Here is a 25,102-nt window from a genome sequence, read left to right on the forward strand (position 1 = left end):
ACTTTTTAGTGACTTTTGTATAACATAGTATGACTTTTTAATAACCTTTTGACATACTTTGACTTTTTATGATTTTTGTATGACATACTATAGAGTGATTTTTTTTTGACATACTAAACTGACTTTTTGGAAATACTATATTATAACTTTTTTTAGTGACTTTTCTATAACATACTGTGACTTTTTTAATAACTGTTTTGACATACTCTGAATTTTATAAGTTTTCTATGACATACTATATGATGACTTTTTTAGATGACATATACTAACACTTTACAAAAACTCAGTCTGTCTTTTTCTCTATGGCCGCACCACAATGACATCCTGGATTCTCAAACCTCAATTTGGAGTGAATGAAACTAGCTGTTTCCTCCTGCTTCCAGTCTTTATGCTAAGCTAAGCTAATCACCTCCTGGCTTTTAGCTTAACATTTAAAAGACACACAAGAGAGTGGTACAGAGCTTCTTCGCTCTTGAGGTGAATAAGCATACTTCTCAAATAGCTGTTTTAATTAAACATTATAATCTGGCCTCATAGTGCAGGATGAGGTTGTCTATATTATGGGCTGAGGAAGAAGCAGGGAGCAACTTCATCATATGTATTGTGGTTACTCTACAGAAGAAGAATGACATCTTTCCTTGTGTTGTGTGGAGAGAAAGACTGGCAGGGATGTTGGATAGTCTTAGGGGTTGGATTGTGTTTTATCAATTCACAATCAACTATTGAGTGGACCTGTGTCTCCTTTAATAGTCAGCCAAGATATTAGCAAGCAAATATAACCTCTCTGGATAAGAGTGATTTTATTATCATGTTCTGACAGTTTTTTGTGTTGTATCAGAGGTTGAATTTGTGTGTGATTATGTTTGTGATGTCCACCTAATGTTCAAAACAGATCTGCTGTGTGTAGAGACATTTGTGTGAAAGCTTGTTTTATAGTGAAAGGCTCTGGATGATCAGGCTGTTTTGAGCAAATGCTGCTCCCTTGCTTCTCTAATCATTAGAGTCTCAGAACATTTTATCTCCTGTGATTGTGTTTCAGAATGCAGAGCGTTAGCTTGTGTTGTGTGCCAGTAAAGGCCTCATAGCTGCAAATGACTTCACATAGATGTCTCATATGGGAAGCTAAAGCAAGCAGCCAGAGCGATTAAAGCTGAGCTATCTGTCTTTCCTTTTGCAAAGCATTTAGAGAGCCTTTTCTCCTGGGCCCAGTCAGTGTTTGAGTGCTTGTTGATATTTAGCATCTGCCTGCATCTCAGGCTCTGAATGAATTAGGTGAATCCTAAGACATGCTTTAAACCAGAAGGCTTTGTCGCGCTTCAATAGTGTGCATACATTTGTAGCATGCACATTGTATCAGTGGTGTGATCATCTGCTGTCCTTTGTGATTTAACACCTTGTTGTCTCTGCCTGGTCAGGTTTGACTACTGCAGGTTCATAGAGCTAGACTACGTCCCTATGGAGACAGGCTATATGGTCTCAATGCGCCCGACTAAAGGCTATGCATCAACCAAGTCGCCAACTAAAGGATATACTTCCACCAAGTCTCCAGATCGCCACAGCCGTTCAACAAACTCTCCCTCGACCCCTCGCTCTCGGTCTGTCCTGAGTCCCTCTTCTCTTCTCCCGATCAGTGTTGACTTTCTGAAGCATGGCAATGATGACACCCTTTGCACTGTTGGGAATGTTTCATGATGTTGCATTATGGAATACATCTGACAGAACTGTTTCCACAGCATCATGTCTAGTCTACCCTGTTAATCCTGTCTTCTTTTCTTTCTGTTTGTTCTCTTCCTTTTCATATTCGTTAGTGCACTTTATTATTTTGTTTTGAAGAATGCTTCTCGCTGTTATATCATTCTTTGGATTTCTGGTTTGGTTTCCCATCTTTGCAGGACACATTCCCCTTTTGAAAAACATCACTGTCAGTGCCCAAATGAGTGTGTTCTTTTTTCTAAGACAGAGCTTGTGGGATCACAGTGACTTTTGCCTCAGAATTTGTAATTCATCTGTGTATTTTTGTGCATTTCGGTGTTGTATTGGCATGTTAGTGGACCGTTTGCTCCATTTGTGTGTTTTTTTAATGTGGTTTCAGATGATGTCATGATGGTTTTGCTCAACAGCTCAAACTTCACTGTAACCTCGTTTGGAGTTTGGTTTCAGGGTTTTACGAGGAAGAGGTTAACATGTCTCCTCTTACTTTGGACCAGGCGGACACCAGCCGCGCCCAGTAATAGAGATCCCCATGGCAACGCCTCCCTCAGCAGCAGCAGCAACTCAGGCTCTTGTAAAGGCAGCGACTGCAGCCCCACCAAAGGGTAAGACATCACAAAGTGCATGGCCTGTTCCGTAATGGAGATGAAAAGCATCTCTAAGTGCTCTCATCTAATGTGCTCCCTAGAATGAGTGGTTGCACTCATTTCAAGCCAGAGATACAAAACAAAACTGACAGTCAGTGAATCGGTAAAAATCCACACAACATTTCAACACTATTTCTGTTCTACAGCTGCTATTTCATTTTAACTTAATCTAAATGATGAAGTGATGTGGGTGGAAATTCAAAGGTCTGGAATGCAGGTTTATAGCATTTTCTTTATTTTTTTATTTATTTATAATATCAAGTAAAATGATTTACTCCATTTGATTTAGTAAAAGTTTCTTAAGTACATTTTTAATCTTTTAAGGCTGCTCTAATCAATAGGTTTATAGTTATAGTGGTTCAAAAAACGATGTGTTATGTAAAAGGTGTCACTTGTAATGACAAACCCACAGAGAATTATCACCTGACTCTACAGTTCCCCTCAGCTCTATGGAAAGATTTAATGTCTTCAAACTCACTGTTTGGTTTCACAGCCCAGTTTTATCTCATCCACATAGTTTCATGAGACAGGAAGCAGCTGTTTGGTGAAAATAGTGGAGCATTTGGCCAGTAAAGAGGATGGTATTTCTCTCAGTAGTTGGTGATGACCAAGAAATTGCTATTTGGAGTGAACTTGGGAATTCCTCCTGTCAGGGGAACACAAACACGATTCCAAATGAATGGTAATGTTGCTCTTTGTTTCCTGCATGTGTGAATATGCCTCTGTAAGCTAACACATTGGCCATATAAGGTGATAATAGGTCAATGAGAAAATAAAGAACAGGAGAAAATGGGAGAGAACAAGTGGCAACCCACAGGGCTGAAAAAATGAAGCTGAAGTTCCAAAAACTGCAGTTCCTTTAATGGCCACTTGAGGCTGGCTCCTGAAATGAGCCAACCCCCACAGAGCTCAATGTTATAATGCTCAAATTTACAGCAAAAATAAGCCTGTTTACAGCTGGGTACAAAAAATGGTTTTGGTCTCTGTAGCTATTTTCAAAATTCATGACAACTGCACATGGGGTGATTTTGATTTTGATTCTGTTTACATTTGACTAAGGCTTAAAGTTATGCATGTTTAAGGGCGGGGGCTGCTTGAGTGACAGGCTGTCCATCACCACAGTCTGTGGTGTGAACAAAATCATTAGAAGGATAAAGATTTTAAGTTTAGGGTTAAGCCACTGCCCCCTAGTCACCAAAACATTACAAAGTAGGCAAGGGCTGGGTACTCTTTGTTATAGCCTGAAATTTTCAGATTTTAAATTATGTCTAAAGACATTTCAATTAGCAGAGACAGGTGCATGAGGTAAAGATAATTGTAAAATACAGATGACAGGTTTACATAGGAACAGATGATTTGATGATTAAAATTTGACAGAAATTCTTTGGAACCTGAGGAAGATTTAGTAATCAAGGGGCATCTGAGCAGCAGCAAGATAAAGCAAGATAAAACTGGCGGATAAACCCGCCTAGACTAGCCAGTGATGGGGAGGTGAAGGGTGCGCACAACTGCAGCATGAAAGAACTACAGGCAGAAAGAGAACCATATTTAAAACAAGAAGCAGTAATATGATTCGCTGTCAGAGAAGGTGTGTCACTGTGCTTTTGGTTAACTGTGATCAGCTGACAGAACAGCTGATGTCTCAATTGACAGCCCCTGACAATGACAGCAAGAAATTATAAGCAGGCATGTGAGGAGTGAATGGCAAAATTACAGACCTAAGAGTAGAGTCTTCCTGGTGAACTTTTGCTAAAGCTTTGTACATTTTACACATATAATTTGCCCAAATAAAATACAGTCTAAAACTGATCAATAAATAAATTAATGTTAATTACGAACATAATCAGTTGTTCAATGCCAGCTTTTGGAACTTCACAGTTTTTGATCGTCAGGTTTATTTCTGTCACTACCAAAAAAAAGAACTGAGGGTTAATTGCAGCCCTACTGACAAGACATATAAAGAAATCAAAAAGCATCACACTGAAGTTAAATCAGTTCTAAAGAACTCCGAAAAATAACAAAATACCTTTTAAATGCTTGTGTCCTAGACGTCATCAGAAGTACACATCATGTACAGACAACCATGGCATCCGGCCCCCTCCACCAGAGCAGTACCTCACACCCCTGCAACAGAAAGAGGTGTGTATCCGACACCTGCGGGCCAGGCTAAAGGAAACCATCAACACTCTACAAGACAGGTGAGATACTGAGTTAGAAATAGGTTTTTTCAATATCAGTGGGGAAGTCAGTTTTGATATTGTCTGTCTGTTGTTAGGTTTTTCCTGAAGTACCCCTAACACTAACCCCAATATCTTTATCCTCCTAATTCATTTGCGCTCTCCTTTTCTCTTCTGTTCTTTCCTTTTCCCTTTTCTCCTCTCCATGTTCATCCTCTTAGGGACACAGAGATAGATGAGCTGAGAGGCCAGCTTTACAGGATGCAGGAGGACTGGGTTGAAGAGGAGTGCCACCGTGTGGAGGCTCAGCTGGCCCTGAAGGAGGCGCGCCAGGAGATCCAACAGCTCAAACAGGCTGTGGACACTGTTCGTGCCAGGCTCAGTGATGCTGGGGGGCTCAGCGGGGATGTAGGGGTCCAGAAGTACTTTCAAGACATCAACACTCAGAACCACAAGCTTGAGAACCTTTTGCTCAGCATGGAGCTAGCCCAGGCTGGATTAGCCAAGGAGGGGGAAGCCATGTCAGGCTGTCGGACCCGTGTTGGAGGTTCCGCACCTGCATCGGTATCTGGGGAAAGTCCAGGGGGAATGCCCAAACCAGCAGTAGGAGGGAGGGGCTCTTGCTCCTGTGACGGTTCCCCAGCCCGTTCTCTGACCCGGAGCTCCACCTACACTAAGCTCAGCGATCAGGCGCTTGCAGACCGTAACGGCAATGGCACAGACTTTCCTTGTCTGTCAGGTGATGGCACCCAGGACAGCGGCTTTGTGTGCTGTGGGGAGAGCAGCGTCCCCAGCCGGGCTGACCTGCTGTTGGAGGCTGCCTTCCTCTCTGAGGAAACAGCATCTTTACTCAACTCCTACGCACAGACATTTTCCCACTCTCTACCCAGCTCTCTACCCCACTCTCTATCCCACACTCTGCCCCATTCTCTGCCCAATTCTTTGCCCAGTACTCTGCCTCACACGTTCTCCCATACTTTACCTCATTCTTTCCCTCACAGTTTGTCTCACTCTGTGCCCCACACTATGCCGCACTCCTCCACCTATGAGAAGCTGTGCACAGGCGAGCGGCTGGCGCCCTTGCGTTGCGGCCTGGGTGGGGTGGGCTGTATGAGCCATCCCTGTTTATCCCACCACCATCTCTACCTGCACCCATTGCGTGAGACAGGTATTCAGACAGAAAGCTGCCCCGTCCCTGCAACGGCAGGTTACCCCTCTGATCTGGATACCATTGCGGAGCAACGCACTTTCCGCTCCCAGGCCTGCAGCCCCACCTCCACCTGGATGTCTGATGAAGGGGAGGAGGAGCTGGACTCCATCACTACCACAACTTCAGTAACCACAGCGACAGTCATGAGTACAGCCACAGAGCCGATCCCAGTCACAAAAATGCCGCTGGTCCCTCCCTTACCCCGGTCTGCTACTGTGGCGTGTTCAATGGAAACTCCTCAGTGTGGGGGGAAAGAGGGAGTGGAGGCAGAGGAAAAGCAAGAGAAAGAGATGGGGGAGAAGGAAGCTGCTGCAACAGAGAAACAGGAGGAAACAACAGTGATCAGACTGGGAGAAAAAGAGCAGCAGACACAAATGGGCTCAGTGGGAGGGAATGAGGTGGAAGTTCAGGTTACAGTGGAGGAGCCAGCACCAGGAAAACTCTGTGATTTAGCAGAGACATCAACAGGGATGCAGGGTGAGCTGAAGTTTGGAGGATGCTGTGGAGAAGGCAGACAGGGTGAGACAACACTGGAAAAACTGAGTATGGAAGACATGCAGCAAGAGGTTGGTCCATCAGCAGCATCAACCCAGGTAGAGACGAAAGAGCTGAGTCAAAGTCCCCCAGGATTATCACCAGACGCAGAACAGCCTCAAACCTCCCAGCCGAGGAGATCTACTTCTCATGAGGAGATAGCTGGTGTCACTGTAGTGGAGTTGCATGATGAGGACGATGATGAAGATGAAACAAAAGAACAAGGCGCCACAGGGGGCGCCACAGCAGAGGAGGGAGATTCATCCGACCCTGGGACGATTCAGAAAAGCTACTGGAGTCGTCACTTCCTAGTTGATCTACTGGCAGTGGCCATCCCTGTGGTGCCAACAGTGGCTTGGCTGTGCCGCGGTCCAGTCCGTGACAGACAGCCCATGTATCATATAGGGTCACTGCTGCGAGGTTGTTGCACTGTGGCGCTGCACTCACTGCGCAGGGGAGGAGGGTTGAGGCATTACCCCGCGGGCGGGGGAGACCTGGGCGGATCACAGATATAAGAGGAGAATGAGTGCAGCACCTCTGTGGTCCTTATCTACGATCTCTCCTGTATGGGTCTGTGTCCTCAGCTTGTTGAAAGATACCTGCAGTGTGAGGAGAGGAAGAGAAAAAACTTCCTGTCCTGCATGCCTCATCAAGGTTACTCGCTGAGGGAAGCATCGGGAACAGGAAATGTGCATTTATGACTCTGATCTCTGACTGGTTAAGTCTGTTCTGTTTGCTCCTGCTCCTTATTGTCTCTCACCCACTGGTTCCTGCTGTTGCTACCAAGATGTCTGCTAACACTACTGACTTGTGCAAAACTGAATGAGCTGATTGAAATGAATGATCTATGCTTTGATGTTTAACGCTGATTGTTTCTTTTTTAAATGCAGGGAAATGTTAAAGGTTCATTGATCTGTTAACCAACAAGGCTGTCTCAATTCTGACATGCATTCATGCGTTGGTGAGTGTGTACATGAAATATGTGTATGTATGAGAGTGTGTCTATATATAACCAAATGGTCTGGTTGTCTGCAGTTGATGAGCTGCACTCTGCTCACCTTAATTCAGACTTTACACGTGTCCTGTGACTGCAGACAGTATGGGCTTTTCTTTGAGTCTTCAAGACTGAAAAAACATGGAGTTCATCTAATATCAAGAAACAACAATGTAGACGTAGAAGTCAGGTTGATTTTAAGGGTAGAACACACCGAAACACACCGCAGCAGACACTTTCAACCCTCTGTTGGAGAGCAGATCCATCATGCAGTCAAGCCAAACTGTTTAATACTGTTGTTTCTGTTTATGCCAGGCAGACACTGTGCAGATTAAAAGCCTTTGCACACCAAGTCCGTATTTTAGTATGCATCTTTTAAATCCGTCATCCGATAAAAACGGTTATGCACAGAAACCTTGCACACCGAGTGCAATGCGTATTATTGTTCTATTTGTTGTGAAAATTCACAATATGAGACCAAATGAAAGGCTATATTTGCGCCCTCGCTTCTCTCCACTGCAGGTACCTCCCTAGCTGTCATCAATCTCCTCATGTGTCTTGCATTTGAAGGCTGAGCTGTCTTCCCTCTCTGTCTCCACACTATTGCTCTCTCCATCTTTCTGTTTGCATACAGTCCTCGTCCTCTATTACATCCTCCTCCTCTTCATCATCATCCACCTGAATGTTACTATCTGACCCATGAAGTAGGCTATCTGAGTTATGACATAATACCATACGCAGAAACTCAAGCCTCTTCAAAAACATTAATGACAGACCAAAGTTTCTGAGTCAGTGTGTAAACATGATTGACAAAAGGTGAGGTTGTATTTTTTTATTTTTTTTTAACAGGCAACAATCTTGGACAAAGAAATACAGACTTGGTGTACAAAGGCCTTTAGCCAGACTTTAACAAAAAACTGATCGCCTCTGATTTATTTTACAGTGTAGATGAGTTTCTGCAAGTCAGTTGTTGTTTGATGTTCAGCTTGAGGGGACATGAAGTGGAAATTCAGACAAAAAACAGCCCTGCGATAAAACAAAGGAGCCATGTGTTGTCACAGAGAATCTGTTTTGAGTAACAGATGTGTAAGTTTGACTTTGCAGTTTGAGCAGTTCCACAACATCTCTCATGGCTACTGTCAAAAGATGCGTTATAAATGGTAGTGAATTTGTATGAAGCTGGAGACAGCAGGCCATTAGCTCAGCTCAGCATGAAGATTGGAAGCAGGTGCAAACAGCTAATCAGGCACTGTTCGGAGTTTATTCTACCAGCAAACCAGAACCTAAAAATTCAACAAGTGAACACGTTATATATCGACTTTTATCCGCTCCATGCACAGCGTCCCCCTGGGTTCTGGCTGGGTGAGTCCTTTACTGTTTCTCTCAACCACTGGTGGAATAGTTTGACATTTTGGGAAATATGCTTATTAGTTTTTTGTCCTGAGTTAGGTGTAAAAATCAATATCACTCTCATGTCTGTATAGGCCTACTAAATATGAAGCTACAACCAGCAGGTGATTAGCTTAGCCTAACATTAGTATTGGAAGGGAAACAGATAACCTGGCTCTGATCTATCCACCTGCCAGCACATCTAAAGGCCCTGACACACCAGGCCAACTGTCAGCCATCAGTCAATGAGTACGTTTACATGGACAGTTTAATTCCCTTTTCATTCTGAATGAAAGTTCATTCCTATTAAAAGTGATCTTGTAAGCACCTAATTCGGAATGAAAATGGCCAATGCGATTGAAAATTCAATCTGATGTAAGGGGCTGGAATATTCCATTTCTAATTCCGAATGAAAGAATTTCTCGTGCTTGTATACACTCATTCCTCTCAAAGTTCATTCCGGTCTTTCTGCACATGCTCGTTTCCTTGCCCTTCTGGCGCGATGACGTATATAGCGCGCATAGCAACGGGCTGAGATAGAGCAGTCGGACTCGTTGCACTCACTGGTTTCCATTCGCCAAAGCACGGTCTTCTTTCTCCCTTCTTCGACCTTCTACCTCTGTTCTCCTCCTCAACAGACGAAGTATTAGCAGAACGTGGTTGTTGTCGTACTGCTGCTTCAAGAATATAAGCAAAACAAGCCTGAAAAAGGCACTAAGAATGCCGTCGTCAAGCATCTTGTTATCTGGAGCGAGGACTACAGTGTTTTCTTCCGGTAAACGTAAACACGTAACATCCGCCCCGCCCCCTATCCGAAACCTTCCCTGCCCCAAACCTTGTGCGGACCCAAATACAGGCGATTAAAAGGCGATTAAACTGATTTCCCATGTAAACCCTCATTTGGAATGAATATTTCCCATGTAAACTACCTGGAAAGACTTTAATTCTGAATGATTTCATTCGGATTTATTTCATTCTGAATGAGAAGCCATCATGTAACCACACCCAATGTCGCTGTTGCTGGTGTGTCCTGCACCATTGGCACTAGTCGGCCCTTGTCAGCAGCTTTCGGGCTGATTCAGCATGCTGAATTGGCAGCAGAGGTGGTGGAACCCGTCAGAAAGTGAAATCACTCTGATTGGCAGTTCTGCTCAGTGCATGAGTAGAGATCTGTAAGTGAGGAAAGCAAACAAACAGCTTAAGTCAGGAGGGTGTAAGATGGAAACCAGTTTGTTACATAAGGTAAGATTATTTAGCCACTGAACTCTTTAGGGCCTGTGTCCACATTGCGTTTTTTTCAAAGGGCTGCTGTCTTTTTTCATTAGTTTCTAATGAGGAGAGAACGTCTGCAGCCATCAATAGAAAAAGTGGCGCGCCCAGCATCTATTTTCAGAGCACCCCGGCTTTTTCTGTGCTGCCGCTCCAAGTGCTTCTAGTTTGAAATCACAAAACTTTACGGAGAGGCGCTAATGACCTGACTGCTTTAGCTACTGTATATGTCAGTGAGATGCTATCACAATGAAGACAGAAAAGTGTGGGATCTGCTGGACACTATATGTTACCAGTGAGTGTTGTGCTTTTATCACTGTATGCATTCTAAGCTTGCAGTCAGTCCTATGTTAATGTAGCCTTACGTTAGCTACCTAGCTAATGTTAGTTAATATTGCAACATTAGGTGGTATTGTTAATGTGCTAACAGGCTCACTAGCGTCTTGAATCCGTCCTGTCAATCTTGTGGTTTCCATTTTTGAATGAAAAATACAGACCACCCTCCTCTCAGTATGGAGAGTTATTTTCTCTCACACAGGCACAGAACGAAGTGCTAGCTGGCCATTGACTGTACTCTTTGTGTGTTCAAGTGCAACTTCCTGGCTGTGACACAGGCTGCATATCAGTCTGTTTTTATCGCTGGTAGTTTTTTGATGCCACTTTGGTGTATCTGGGCCCTTAAGCTCAGCCCTTAAATCTTGTTTATTTAAAGGTGCCATGTGCAGGATTTAGTGGCATCTGGTGGCGAGGTTGCAGATTGGAACAAATTGAAACTTCTCCTGTGTGCCGGGCATTAACTATGGTGGATAACACAAAAACGGGAAGCGCCCTCTTAAGAGGCATATACCATTTTGGCCAACCGACCCCCCCCCCCAAATCCTACACACTGAGCCTTTGATCCAATTTAATAGAAAAAGACAAGTTGTGTTTTGTGGGGTTTTACATGCTGGAAGTATTTCTTCCTTTAATGACACCTCTCAGCCATTTTGTTTGTGTTGTTTCCTTATTTCATATCTTCATATCGCAGTCTTTGGGCTTGGATTTTAGGCCATGAGAAAGACAATATGAACAGCGTGGACATTATGTTTTAAGGTGAACTTTTTCCTGTCCTTGTACCCTGAAGCTTGTATTTGAAGCAAACTCAGCTGAACTGTTGAATTACTGAAAAAATTGAACTCAGTTTGGATGACTTTTATTTCACATAACACACATGAAAATCTCTTCAATATAGTAAATCTAATGGGAAAGTCATATAATGATGGGACACTTGTTTGTAGATACTCACTGGCTCAGTCTGACACGTTGATGTAGATCTGAATGAAGTGCGTTGTGCTCAGTCTGTGCTCCGTGCTGTATATTTCTGCTAACTTAACGCTCTCGTGGTGTAGTTTAACTTGTCACTCTGGTAGTGTGTATTTCAAGTCCGCTGTACAAGAGTTAGTCAGTCACTGCGAATAAATCAATTTTATTTGTCTAATAGATCATTCTGCAAAGAATTTCTATACGTAGAGTGCTACATGTAAGTTGACACTCATAATGTAAATCAATAAGATATCTGGGTTGTAATCGCATTGAGGATCAGGGTGTTTGTGTGAATGTGTTTCTTGAGAGCACTTCGATGAAAGTGGCACCTGATGGCAGTTTCCTTCTGTTTGCTGAAGTTGTGCTGATGTTTAACTTTATGTGAAATAAGTGCAAAAAAGCAGCCTGCAAATCAAAATTCGTACAATTGTCAGAGTCTCGTGACCCAAGCGTGGATCGAGAAACACCCTGACACAACCAGCAAAAATAATCTGACACCAACTGAATTGTTTAGTTCTTCGGTGAAGAAGTAAGCAGCATGAAACTTTTTTTTTTTTTTTTTACAATTTGGTTGACATATTTTGCACTATTGTTCACTTTATGAATTTTAAGCAATTACTTGAAGTTGAGATTGTATGTGTATCCAAAGTGTTGTGTGTCCACTAACTGATTGTTCTGTTGGTCTGTAGTGTCAATTCAGTTTGACATCGTGAGGACATTTCAGGTAGATCCTTCAAACAGCTAAACATGTCATCATTTCTGTGAACACTGTAAAGCAGTTGCCTTTCATCCATGTTTGATCTCAGATCTTTACATCTGACCATAATATGTATCTACATGCCATACAAAATAATGCTGTTTGTAAAAACACACACTGGTAGAGGATGAGCAGTGTTTATGCTTGTGGTCATATCATGTAATTTTCAAACATCTGTGACAATCACGACGGTCCCTGTCTGTGTTTGGGTTTTACTTCATCGACATGAAGGATCCACAGTACCAGTGGCCATTGTCAATGCGTTGACATCCATGAGAAGATTGAAGGAACACTTTTGAGACACAAAGGATGGCCTTTTCTCCCCTTGACACATTTGCTCATCCATAACTTCAACATCAGTCTTTATCATGAGTTGTGCACTAGTTGTGTTCCTGTCTCCTGACTGTATAAGCCACTTGGCTAAAGTGGATGGAGGCTAAAACTATTTCATGTTTTACAAAAAGCCATATAATCCTGTGAGGGAACAGGTGTGAGAATGTTGGAGGTGGCCTCCTCCCCCGATGTCTAGTGAAAAAAAAAATCTTTGATGATGAAAGTCATGTGAATGATAACTACTGTACGTCACAACTGTACTACGATTTCAGTCAGTGATGCTGTGTTGAGAGGTTCAGGCTTATTGTGGGTAGCAGCAATCTCAACCCCCTTAACTGACCTCTATGCACACAGTGTACACTTCAGCTGCTTCTGTGGTTATGTATGTGGGTGTCTGATAAGTTTATTACTTAACTGTAATGCACTGTTATTATTATATAATGGAGCCCTCAAGAAGCCCTGAAAGATGTTGTTTTGTTTTTTTTTAAGAGGATTAGGGCCAGGTTAAAAAAAATCTTAGATTTTGAGAATAAAGTCGTAATATTACAAGGATAAAGTCATAAATCGAAGAGAATAAAGTCATGAATCTACAAGAATAAAGTAGATATATTACAAGATTAAACTCATAATTTTAGGAGAGAAAAAAAAAGTCAGATTAAGACCAGAAAGACCAGAACATGGTAGAAAAAGTGACAAAGTGTGTACAAACAGTGTTGGGGGTGACAGTAATATTAGTTTTAGCAGTACCAAAGTGATATAAGAGATTGCAGGTGATTATTACACTTACAATGTCATGTAATGTGTTACCACCTGGGTCCTCCAGCTCCAGTGTATTAATTTTCCCTCCTCATAGTGACTGACCAGGTCGCCATTTACAACTTTATTCTTGTATATTTACAACCTTATTCATTTAATATTACGACTTTACTTCTATAATATATTACGGCTTTATTCTCATGGATTTACAACTTTCTTTCTTGAAATCTAAGATTTTTTATCTTTAACATGGCCATGGCCTTCGTAGCTTTGGATCTTGAGCACACAACTTTTATTGTTGGCACAAGGTATTATATTGTGCACATAAGACATAAATCCCATTAGTATGTTAGCAAGGTATATTCAGCCTGAAGCCAGAGCTTCCAGTGTCAAGAAGGTGACTCTATTTTAACTTGGCTAGATTGTTATGACAACTTATGCTGCACACCTAACCTGCTCCGGTGCCATTTATTTTCAGAGCTTGAAAAGAGTTGAAAAAAGGTTCTCTTCGGAGGGAGATTGTCATTAGAGACCAAACAGATCCATTGGGTTTTCACGATGACATTCTTTATGAGTGATGCAGATTCTCATCTGAGAATATGCTACATGTGCAAACATGAGTCTTCATGTTAAAGATAACAAGAGGCACTCAAAGTGAGCCATAGCTTAGCTCAATAATTAGGTTTGTGCGCACCACAAATTGTTCAGCTGGAACAGCAGTCATCAAAAATTCAGTTTGCCTCAGACTTTGTCACTAATACCCCTCTTAGACACGAACAGACCAACCAGTTGGCTGTAACAAGTGTTTACATGTTAACATGCCAAAATGAGAGATGAGATGTTTGTTGCTGTTACACATGAAAATTTTGAGGTTTAACCCAACAGCAACCTCCAGAACTGAAAAATAAAGTCGACACCAAAGTGCCAAAAACTGTAGCTCCTTGAATGGCCACTTGAGGCTGGCGCCAACTGCGAGTCAATACCCACCCTTACAGCAGAAATAAACATGTTTACTGCCTGGTACAAAAAAGTGTTTTTGATCTCTATAGATAATTTCCCCGTTTATGACAATGGCACAGAAGTGGGGGGCACTTTTAGTGACAGGTGTCGTCACAGTCAATGAGATCCACCCCTTGCACCTCTAGGGCCCCACCTTCTCATACAAATATGGTCCCTTCTCTCCAAAAAACCAAGATGGTGTAAAATTATCTTTTTACAGTCTGTTACGTCGACACAAACAAACTCTAAATGTTCTCTAAACACGCATTGTAATGTTGTCTGCAAATGGCATTCCATAAAAACCTGTCTTAACAAAGAAAGTTGATAAACACTGTGGTGATACCCAATATCTCTGACCAGGGTTTTGGATTATGTTGCCACAGCTAAGCAAAGAAAGCATGGCTAGGTTGAACTTGCTTTGTGATACATTTCTCCAGTGCACAAAACAATTTATTTAACTTTTCATTAATACCTTGTGCATGCAGAAGATATTATGCTGTGTGCGTAAGATAATACCTTTTGCACACATTATATGACGCATACTTTTGTGCATGTAAGAAAAGAATGAAGATAACAACATTATGTTCTTTTGTGCACACAAGTTTTAAAAAATATACATTTTTGAGGGCCTCTGTATTTAATTGGGTTTTTTTTGTTTTTTGTTTTTCATCTGCTTTTGTGTGTAATGTATGCTGGTGTTTCTAATAGGCCTGTATTACACCTGTATGTCTGCACTTACTTGTCCTTATAGGGTTTGGTGAACATAATCACATCCTTGGAGCCATTTAGCGCCCAACGTTTCCCTATTCAGTGGGTACCACACATTATGGCCTGTAGTATCCTTGTTTAGGATTTGAACCCTTGTCATAAATGCTTTAGTTCCAGAAGAAGCTTGAGATGCTTCATGGTAAGATTTGATTTATCCATTAAAAGTTTAATCTGACTTTCCTTCAATCAATCTTTACCACACAGCACTTTATCAAAACCCATTCCAAGATTACTGCGATGCCAAGGAGGCCATTACCTACGACGCTGTCTCTGCAAGAACGTTGTCGTACCTCACAATGACCCTGAATACACCTGAACTTCCTGCTGTAGTGGTGGTTGTGCCAGTGTACAGTATGTGAGTGTAAGGGGGAGGGGGGTTACTGAGTGATTATATACTGCGTATATCCTTAAACACATATGATGCTGAATATTTCTTGGGGAAAACAGGAGGAGGTGGGGGTGTTTGGCTATTTCTTTTGTCAATATTTGAATGTGTATTGTCATTTTATGCTTTATTCCTTGTCTGATTGTCTGAGTATGTGTTCCATAGCCTATGTAATGATAATTAATGTATACAGAGATTATACCAAGTCCTTTACCATCCTACTATTGAGGGCATTCAATGCCTTGTATAGGAATTTAGCTGACATCATTGATATCTCCAGATAATGTAATGTAAATTAACTATTTTAATGGCAATAGTAGTGTGTACAGTTAAAGACATCAATGGGCTTCTTCTCCATTCACACTCCCACCACACTGTATAAAGAAAGACCAAAAGCCCCTATATTAAACAGCATGGAGGAAACGTTTCTGTTGTCTTCATCTCTGTGTTTGTCTGAATCTCGTATCTCTGAATGTTTTTCCTTTCTTGGTATCATGACCTGGAATTATTTGTTGCATTTTACCCAACCGCAGAGATTTTTAACAACATACTGTATGTTAAGGGTGTAGAATTTGGTAGGGATGGTAGGGACACATCTCTACCAATGTCCAGCACCTACAGAATTGTCACTATCAATAATTGTGATGAAAAGGAAATGAAATTGGAAATGGAAATATAAGCACTGTTGTGCATCAGTGAATGTGTTTGGCACACCAGTGGTTAAAAATTCTCATTCTCTACTATGAGTCCCAACTCTCTAACCCTAAATCACTCACAGAGAGGGATGACATTTTTCTGCAGGCTGACGGGGATGTTAGCATTGCCTTGGTTCCTTCATCAAAAAGCCAATAGGATTCTTCCATGGGGTTCTGGATATTGTCCAAAATAAGCTCTGTGGCAGAAGAAGAAGCAGTTTATGATACTTACACATTTTGTTCAGCAAGATAATCTTCACAAATAACCACTTCGATTTTTGGAGCCTAATTCCAATCGCCAGAAGTAAAAAGCTAATGTTAAACTATAAAAGAACTACACCATGGTGGCATGAGTTAACATCCCTGCCACAATGAGGCTGTAAAACTGTGTTCAGCATGATGAATTTCTGTAGTCTCATTTAGCCACTTGTTAAGACACATAGCTTCAAAATTAACAAGTGGGGTATCTGCTGACATTTCTTATGCCGTAGAACAAAATGTGAAAGTCTCTTAAACTTGTGCTGACCACAGACTTTATTTTAAAAAAACGTTCAAACCCCACTGACTTCAAGATGAGGGAACCGGGAGTGTTAAATGCTCACTCATTTCCGGGATTATGTTATGAGTTGTTAGGGACACTAACAACTCAAAGTACACGTCAAATAAAATTTCTCCAAACACGTTTCTTGTTATTTTAGGTAGTTATTATCATGCTAATGTATGTTCAAGTGTCCATTTCCCCCGATAAGTTGGTTTTAATTCGTTATTTGATTCTATAAACACAGTCTGACCATCTCGAACTTTTATTTTGGTACTTCCGGTGACTGGCAGTGTGAATTTGCATATTAGCTAAATATTTAGTTTCACCCAGAACATTTAGATTTAACATTTAGATTTAGATTTAGATTTAATATTTAGATTTAACATTTATATTTATATTTAGCATTTAGATTTAACATTTAGATTTAGATTTAGATTTAATATTTAGATTTAGATTTAGCATTTAGATTTAGATTTAATATTTAGATTTAACATTTAGATTTAGATTTAGCATTTAGATTTAGATTTAATATTTAGATTTAACATTTAACATTTAGGTGCCACATTTAATATTTAGATTTAACTATTTAATATATTTCTAAGTTAACAAATATTGCTGTAAATGTGGTAAAAGGTGACGTTAAAAAAATCACAATACTTTTTTAAACATTGTTTGAAGCTAAATGTGGCAAAATGTTGATGTTATTTTCAGCGTGAGACACTTTACAAACGGCACCCCATAGGAGTCACTCCTGGGGCACTCTGTAGGAATGGCTTTGCTGTTTCTTACTAACATGAGAGGCTGGAGCTACATCTAGTTGTAAGAAGCGCAAAGCTCTGTCAGCTTGATGTGCATGTAGGCCTTGTTTCCACATAGCCCCATATGTGAGTCAACTGGAAGTCATTTCAGCCCTATGAGAACCTCTGTAATCTCTGATGTGTTTGTGAAAATCCTCCTTCCATCGATTTCATTTTGTAATTTGCCTTAAGTATGTTAAACTTTTGCTCCAGCTTTCCAGACCATACATACTATGCTACAGAATGTTAGCATTAAAACAAATTAGCAAACAAACTGATGAATGAAATAGAGCTCTTTATATGGATTTTTTTTCTTGGTGAAAAATTCCACGTCATGTTTAGTCAGGGTTGCCAACTTTGGTCAGAGGGTCAGAGTGAGATTTTAGCTCGTGACGTAATATCTGCTTGTGTGTGCGTGGTCACAAACATACCTGGACACGGCGGCACATTTTATCTTTTTACCTTAAAAGAGTTAATATGCACATGTGGCAAACAGCAGAAATGAGTGTACATTTACATATTCATATCTATAGGCCTAAGCCCCACATACGTCCATAGATGTATATTTGTTTTACGGTGCAGATCAAGGTCGATTTCATCAATCTATGGTAGTATAGTCATCTGCTTAAAGAATCCAGTCCTGTTGTGACAAATAGAAAGATTTTAAGGGAGGTTCGGGGGTTGAAATTCACACGGCGAAATCCTATTTTCATGCAATTTCATACAGAAATAGATAAATTCAAGGACTTTCAATGACCTGTGTACACGCCACTACAGTTTTAGTGGACATTGACGAGAGGGAGCGAGCCCGCGCCGCAGCTGAATCGTGCACACGACGGATCCAGTGGACATCCAGTATGCGGTCCGGTCAAGCCACTCAATGGGCAGGACGTAAAAAAAAAAAGAAAGAAAAGAAAAAATGGACTCTGTGACGGTGGAATGAGATTTCTTAAACGGGCGTGAGAGAGTGACAGTCACGCCAGATGCATGAAAGTTGGCAACCCTGCCGTAGTCGGCTGACTGCAAGACTAGAGCTGCCCAATCAAAGCGAGAATATGGATTGTACACCAGTCAGGTGGAGTCTGCCCCTCTCCTCTCCCCTCACTGAAGTCTGGCTGCAAACTTCAACTCCGCCCACCTGGTGTACGGAAACGCATTGCATTCACTGGATAAAAAAACCCCAGACCTTTTAGATTTAGATTTAGATTTAATATTTAGATTTAACATTTAACATTTAGGTGCCACATTTAATATTTAGATTTAACTATTTAATATATTTCTAAGTTAACAAATATTGCTGTAAATGTGGTAAAAGGTAACATTAAAAAATTCACAACACTTTTTTAAACATTGTTTGAAGCTAAATGTGGCAAAATGTTGATGTTATTTTCAGCGTGAGACACTTTACAAACGGCACCCCATAGAAACGTGTGTCCTTACTGTGCATATTGAATCTTGAATCTATATTTTATGAAGACCCTGTGTGCGCTCAGAGCTGTGGCACAAGTTACGCACCGAAATCTGGCGGAAGAAAAATAATAATAAGACGGAAAAATAAGTACGCTGTGTGTGACTCATGCGCTGATGAAGTGGTGGGCGATCGATGTTCCTGACATCGATTGATTTAGTTTCAGCACTGCGGTAGTGGATACAGATTCTGTTGTACTGAAGTTTCTGACTGACAATATCTTGCACAATGTTTAATAGCCTACCTGAACATACCAAAACATAACCTCAGCAATGTACTGCTGTGGCTGGGGACAGCAGGATATTTTCTTAGCCACTTAAAAAAGCCCCACCAAAAAAAAAAAAAAAACATTAATTTAAGTGGAAGCTATATTAAAAATATTTTCACCCCTACCTTGCTGTCAGACAGCCCTTTCCTTTGGCTGTACATTTTCTTTAAAGTAGAACCTCTGTACTTCTACATATCTCTGTGTTTTGGCCCATTTAGTCTCCATGTGCAAAAATTATTTTTTGTATACTTTGGTTCATGAGGGTATCCTCTTGTCTCCTAAGTATGAAGTACTTATCCATAGTTTGTGTATTACCTACAGTAGATATTAGTCAGCACGCCCCCAATTTGGAGCAGCCAACAGCAGTACCAACACATTAGCTCAGCAATGTATTGCTGCAGATGGGGCAGCAGGCAATGTTTTTTAAGCCTATTCAAAAAAGCCCTACCTAAAAAAAACACACACACAACAATCGGTTTTAGTGGAAGCGATATTGAGAATATTTTTACAGGTTTATCTAGTCGTCAGACAGCCCTTTCCTTGGCACTACATTTTAATTTTCTGCTTGCTTGTGTGTATGTATGTGTGTGTGTGTGTGCATGTGTCACCTCTCTCACTCTATTTAGACACAACTGACAAATAGCCAATGTGGAATAAAAACATTATTTAAAAAACACAATCACAAACAGCAGTAATATTCAGATATTTCCAAATTAAAATAGAAAAGAAAACAGACCAGATAGACTGAAACCCTCAGCGCTGCCCAGATGCTGGCCACACAGTTTTGTATAAATTGGTAGTAGTGCCAACGTACCCTAGGTACCCCTAAAACTACAGAATTTGTTACCCCACAGACAGCAAAGTAAAGCAGTAAAAAATATACACTTGAATATGCACAGTGTACTTTTAAATTGATAGTTGTTGTTTTTTAGGTGGCTAGAATACATTTGGTTGCCCCCATCCACAGCAGTACATTGCTTCGCCTCTGTGGCAGTACTCCTGCCTGCTTCTCCAAAGTGGGGTCATGCTGACAGCTGACCACTATCCACTGTTGGTGTTATACTGACTGGCTATGGATAAGCCTCCTTCATACAACTCCACTTTCAAGAATCTGAACTATCTAAACTATCCCTTTGTTCCTACAAACCATTGCTTTGCAATCAGTAACTGTCAGAAATCTCTGATCAGCAGACATCAGACACTTGGTATGTACCCTGACGGGGGTTCTGCCAGCTTTTCATCTAACTTGTTTTTGGGGAGGTTTGTTTTATGTCTGGCTCTCAGGAAGTGGATTGAGCTCAGGTAACTGACAGTTGAGAACATCCAGGCCATAAAAACTCCTGGGTTGTTGTCTCTTTATGTTTAGGCCTACTGTTTTGCTGCATTGGGAGACAATGTTAAAAAAAGGAACTACTTTATGAATCCTACACTATTTACCCAGTATCAATTACACCTTCAGTATGTAAAGTAAAACGTTCCAAGACAGATTTCCTGTTGTATAGGCAGCCATTGATATCCATACATTGTTATACAGGATAAAAAACAAATGGTGACTTGAAACTTGTTTGAGTCAGAGCACTGATGTGAAGAGTTTACCTTATTTTGACAGTTATGCTATTGCTATGTGGTACTGTTCCAACACATTCACTGCTGGCTGCTGAAAAACATACACGGTGTGTTGTAAATCAGGCCCAAGATATACATCCGGCAAACATGAACATTCTGCAGTGGTGTGAACTTTCTGTGCTACAAAAGGTTGCTGTTCAGCAGCTATGTCTCTTGCTGGACTCACAGTATCTCCACAGGTGACGGTGCTGGGAACACCAGCCGAGGAAGATGGCGGAGGTAAAACAGACATGATAAGGGAGGAAGCATTTGAAGGCCTGGATGTGGTGTTTATGGCTCGCCCATCAAAAGAGGATTCCCCGTACCTACCCTGTGTGGCTGTGCAAGAGTAAGTTTTATTACAGTACACATTTCCTGTATGAATATGTTTCAGCTTTCTGTTTGTTGTGTATGCTGCATGCACAGTGTTCTTTACTGGAGGCAGTGTGATATGGTATGTTGTGCTTTATGTAAATTCTTCGTTATATATGCCATTAGTATGGTGGCCCACTGTGGTGTAGTGGTAGATAATGAGGTGAGTGCAGGGGCGTAAATATAGACAGCAGGCAGTGCGGTAGTGCTTTAACTCACGTTAAATCAAAAATGGTGTGATTTTCTACATATGCCCTCAAAAAGGCCAACCCATCTCCATCATGGTTTTCTGTTTTTGTAGAATAGTATCAGTCTATAACAAAATGATATGCTTATTCAACATAAACTATAAAAAACTATAGTTTAACTAATGTAATATGTATGTTGATCTTATCGCACATCTGCGAGCAGATATAACATCAAGCAGCAGTAAGACACTCTGCTGGTAAAATGTATATATGCCTAAAACCCTGTATGTGTTTCAGAACTAGTAACTAGTGTGCACTAAGGCTGTCATAATTGCGTGCACTGGGGCCCATCATAACTACCTTGTGCCACTGGGTGGGTGTACTACTTAGTAGGTGGGTAGGTTATGAGGGAGGAAGTGGGTATACTTTCCTGTATTTTCCAATGGCTTTTTGCCTGATAGGTGTTTATACTGTAAATGGCCAAAAAATGAGATGGACATACTCTGTATACCTGCGTATAGCCTCCACTTCACAGATGGTGGCCCAGTCCCTGAATATAATGGAAAGATCCTGAATGCAACCATCTCATTTCCAAGACTAGAATATTGGTTATTTGATCATAACTAATTTTTCTAATTCCACAGAGCAGTCTGCGAAACACTGATGATCTCCCCTGCAGTCTCAGGAGGACTTATTCCTGCTGTTAAATGGAGCATCCAGGGTTGAAGAATACTCTGCTGCAGCTGAGACTTTTTATCACAATTCTTTAATTTTGACCATGTGAATGAATATACTGCAGGATGGAGGAGTGCAGCTGCTGTGGACTCTCTGTTTTACTCTGTGTTTTGATGTGTTGATATTGTTGCCCTGATATAAATGTACTTTCACTAACAAGTTAAAACACAGAACACAGTCATGGTGAATCATGAGAAAACCATCTTTACTAAACCTTTAATATTGTTCAACTGTTGTTGTTATGGGTTCTGGGCTGGGTTTAAAAGAGTTATGCACATTAAGACAAAAATTAGCTATACAGTACCTTAAATGCATTCTTACCCTGAAACATGCCAGTCATGTGACACAGTGCTATGTCCATTTATATACAGTCTAGGAGCTTCACACAAGGTAATAATACAATGGTGATAATATGATAACAATAAACAAGAGTGAATAACTACCCCATTATATGCAAGTGGCCTTACACATATGAACAATACCAAGGAGTAAAGATGACAGCCAGGGATCAGAGGTCAAACTGTAATTTCACATGAGGCCAAGCCAGGCCCCCTAGACAGTGTACTGGGCTTTGAAGGCAATTTTTGTAGTGACGAAACAGTGGAATTTTCTGGTTCCATCACTTGATGCCATTGGGCCCCAAAAGACTCTCTCCCATATTTACCTTTTGAATGGTATGCCTGTAAATCAATGGATGCATTTTTTATGAGCATCATAACCCCAGTGAAATGACTCTTTTCCCCATCACAAGTGGATCCATTTGGTCCAATTACATTTAGAAAGTCTAGGAGAGCTGCACAAGTAATGTTACATCGTTAAGTCCCCATTCCAATAAGCAGAGTACTAAAGTGGAAGTTAGCTACTAAGCCAGGAGAAGTTTCTAGTGTACCTGCTCTAAGGGCCCAATGATGAGGAAGCAGTGCCAGAAATCTGAGTAAGTAAGTAAAGATGGTGCCTATTCATTTCAGTGATAGAAAGTTGAGTTTACAAGATCTTAACTTGAAATTATAAGATAATGTGTCTTTTTTTTTAGTCTGTGCCCTGGCATAGGCTTTCCCAGGAGGGCTGAATAGTGTGATACCCAGGTCATGAGTGAGTGAGTACACCCTTTGGGCCCTTTTTAGATGAAATGGAACCACCACCCTGTCTTACCAGACCCCAATCTCTCTTCAAGAATTTATTTTTTGTAGTCTTGGTGTGTCTTTTTATTCACAACACAATGAATCCTACAAATCTGGATAATGGTGTACGCACTTTTAGTCATTTTAGTGCCTATTTACACTTCTGCAATTCTGGCTTCACGTTTGCCTCAACTGGACCTGATTGTTGGATTGTCTCTTCTGGTATGTTACAAGACACAGCCCTGCCCAATTCTAGTGTCAGGAAGAACATTTCAAAATGGCGGAAAAAGCAAAGCATTCCCCTAAACTCATCCAGCTCCTAAAACTCCACCAGCAGTTTTCCTGCATCAGTCCTAACCACTGCCTGTCAAAGCAAAAGAGACAGTGAGAGCAACATGCCCAAACTTCAGACCTACCTGGTTGATCTGAGGGGACAAAGAGACGGACACGTGGTCAAAACGAACCTGACCAGGTCTGTGGATGAATAGCAGGACCAGATAATACACATGCATTTCTTTAATTGTATACAATATGTTTGCACAGCTTTGGCCTTCAGAGCTTTTTAAAATTGGCTGTTTCAAATGTATGCACATTACAAAGGTCCATTATGTAGGATTTAGGAGATAAATTGGCAGAAATTGGAATATCAAAAATAATATGTATGTTTTCTTTAGTGTATAATTTAGTTGGCTAACACTGGTAGCATACTAGCTGTGTAACATACAGAGTGCATGCATAGCGGATCATGCTCATTTAGCAAAACGTTTCTCAAAACCGCCTACATTTCTGACAGGCCAACCTCCCCATTATTTGTTGCCTTGCATTTTGGTCCAGTTTTTGTCTCTGTACTGCTGCATGCACATATTGCACAAGATTGGACACTGAAAAACACAAAAATAATTAAACTTCTCTGCCTTTTATTCAGTGGCATTTTTATCCATCCCTAAAGAAGTGCATTTCCTTGCACTGAACACCAGGGGGTGTACTCTGTAGATCAAGGCCCAACTGGATGACTCTGCACACCTATTTCGATGCACTTGAGCAGGCTAAGAGGTGCCAGGTTTCAGGAGCAAGTTGAACAGTGAGTAGCCGACATTATGTGAAATGCTGACCCCGACCAGAATAGAGCTCTCTGAAAAAACAATGAATACTTATTGTGGTCATTCTTGAAGATATTGAACATTGTACAAAATTTTGGCAACCAGCAAATTCACTACAAAAGAACCTGCTTGATAGAACTATGTTAAAACAGTATTGAGATATGCTGCTAAGGCACTGTCCAGCTTTTTTTATTTGTAAATGCTTTGTGAGGCAGTGGATAACTTCAGGTGCTTCCTCACTTTAGTCTGATGTGCAGTGATGCCAGTGTAACAGGAGCAACTACACAGGAGTGGAAATGTATTGAACAATGCATGTCATAACAGCAAGAAGTACATTGAATGAATATGGGAAAACTGAAACACATTGTTGAAATTGCTCTTATTTTTCTTGAGACAACTCAGACTGTTCATCTGTTTTTGAATGGATGAATGTTTTCAGACCTTACTTCTTTCAAAATTGCTTTGTGCTTCTTCAGAGCTAAGCTAGTTTTCCAAATTGAAGTTAGCACAACTGAATAAAATCCTTAATAACACTGAACAAAAATCTTAAAACCTACTGCAGGGTTAATTAGTAGGGGTGTAAATCACCAGCTTCATCACGATACAATATTATATCGATTTGTTTGGATGACGATATGATGTTTTGATATCACAAAGTCTGTCATGATACAATTTTGATTCGATTCGATTCAGGAGCCTGCGATCGATATGACGCAATATCATATGTCCATCTAACACAATCATTTACATCAACTCACAAAAACAACTAGAATATGATTTGACCATTTTATTTCTGAGCTCTGTTTGTTGTTTGAGCGGAGGCGTGCTCGCCCAGAAATGGTGACACAGACGTGCTATGTGAATTTCAAAATAAATATGTATCTTTAAGATGAAGATATGGATCGTTGTTTTCATTTTGCATCGATATAATTGGATCGTCAATGAATCGATGTATCGATGTGGATCGATGTATCGTTATACC

General features: G+C 40.9%; 1 protein-coding gene across 3 annotated transcripts in view; it reads left to right on the forward strand.

Annotated features, from left to right (window-relative positions):
- snphb (syntaphilin b) overlaps positions 1–8,611 on the forward strand; it is a 38,371-nt gene extending 29,760 nt beyond the window's left edge. For 2 of the 3 annotated variants that reach the window (XM_049580329.1, XM_049580330.1), the window contains 4 exons: positions 1,416–1,595; positions 2,208–2,315; positions 4,406–4,555; positions 4,756–8,611. In XM_049580329.1, the coding sequence (XP_049436286.1) occupies positions 1,416–1,595; positions 2,208–2,315; positions 4,406–4,555; positions 4,756–6,793 (2,476 nt within the window). In that variant the 3' untranslated portion in view covers positions 6,794–8,611. The remainder of the gene's footprint in view (positions 1–1,415; positions 1,596–2,207; positions 2,316–4,405; positions 4,556–4,755) is intronic. The other variant, XM_049580332.1, reaches the window with a different exon arrangement.
- Positions 8,612–25,102: the final 16,491 nt, after the last annotated feature.

Source organism: Epinephelus fuscoguttatus, linkage group LG7 (genome assembly GCF_011397635.1).
Source record: "Epinephelus fuscoguttatus linkage group LG7, E.fuscoguttatus.final_Chr_v1".
NCBI classification, from domain to species: domain Eukaryota; kingdom Metazoa; phylum Chordata; class Actinopteri; order Perciformes; family Serranidae; genus Epinephelus; species Epinephelus fuscoguttatus.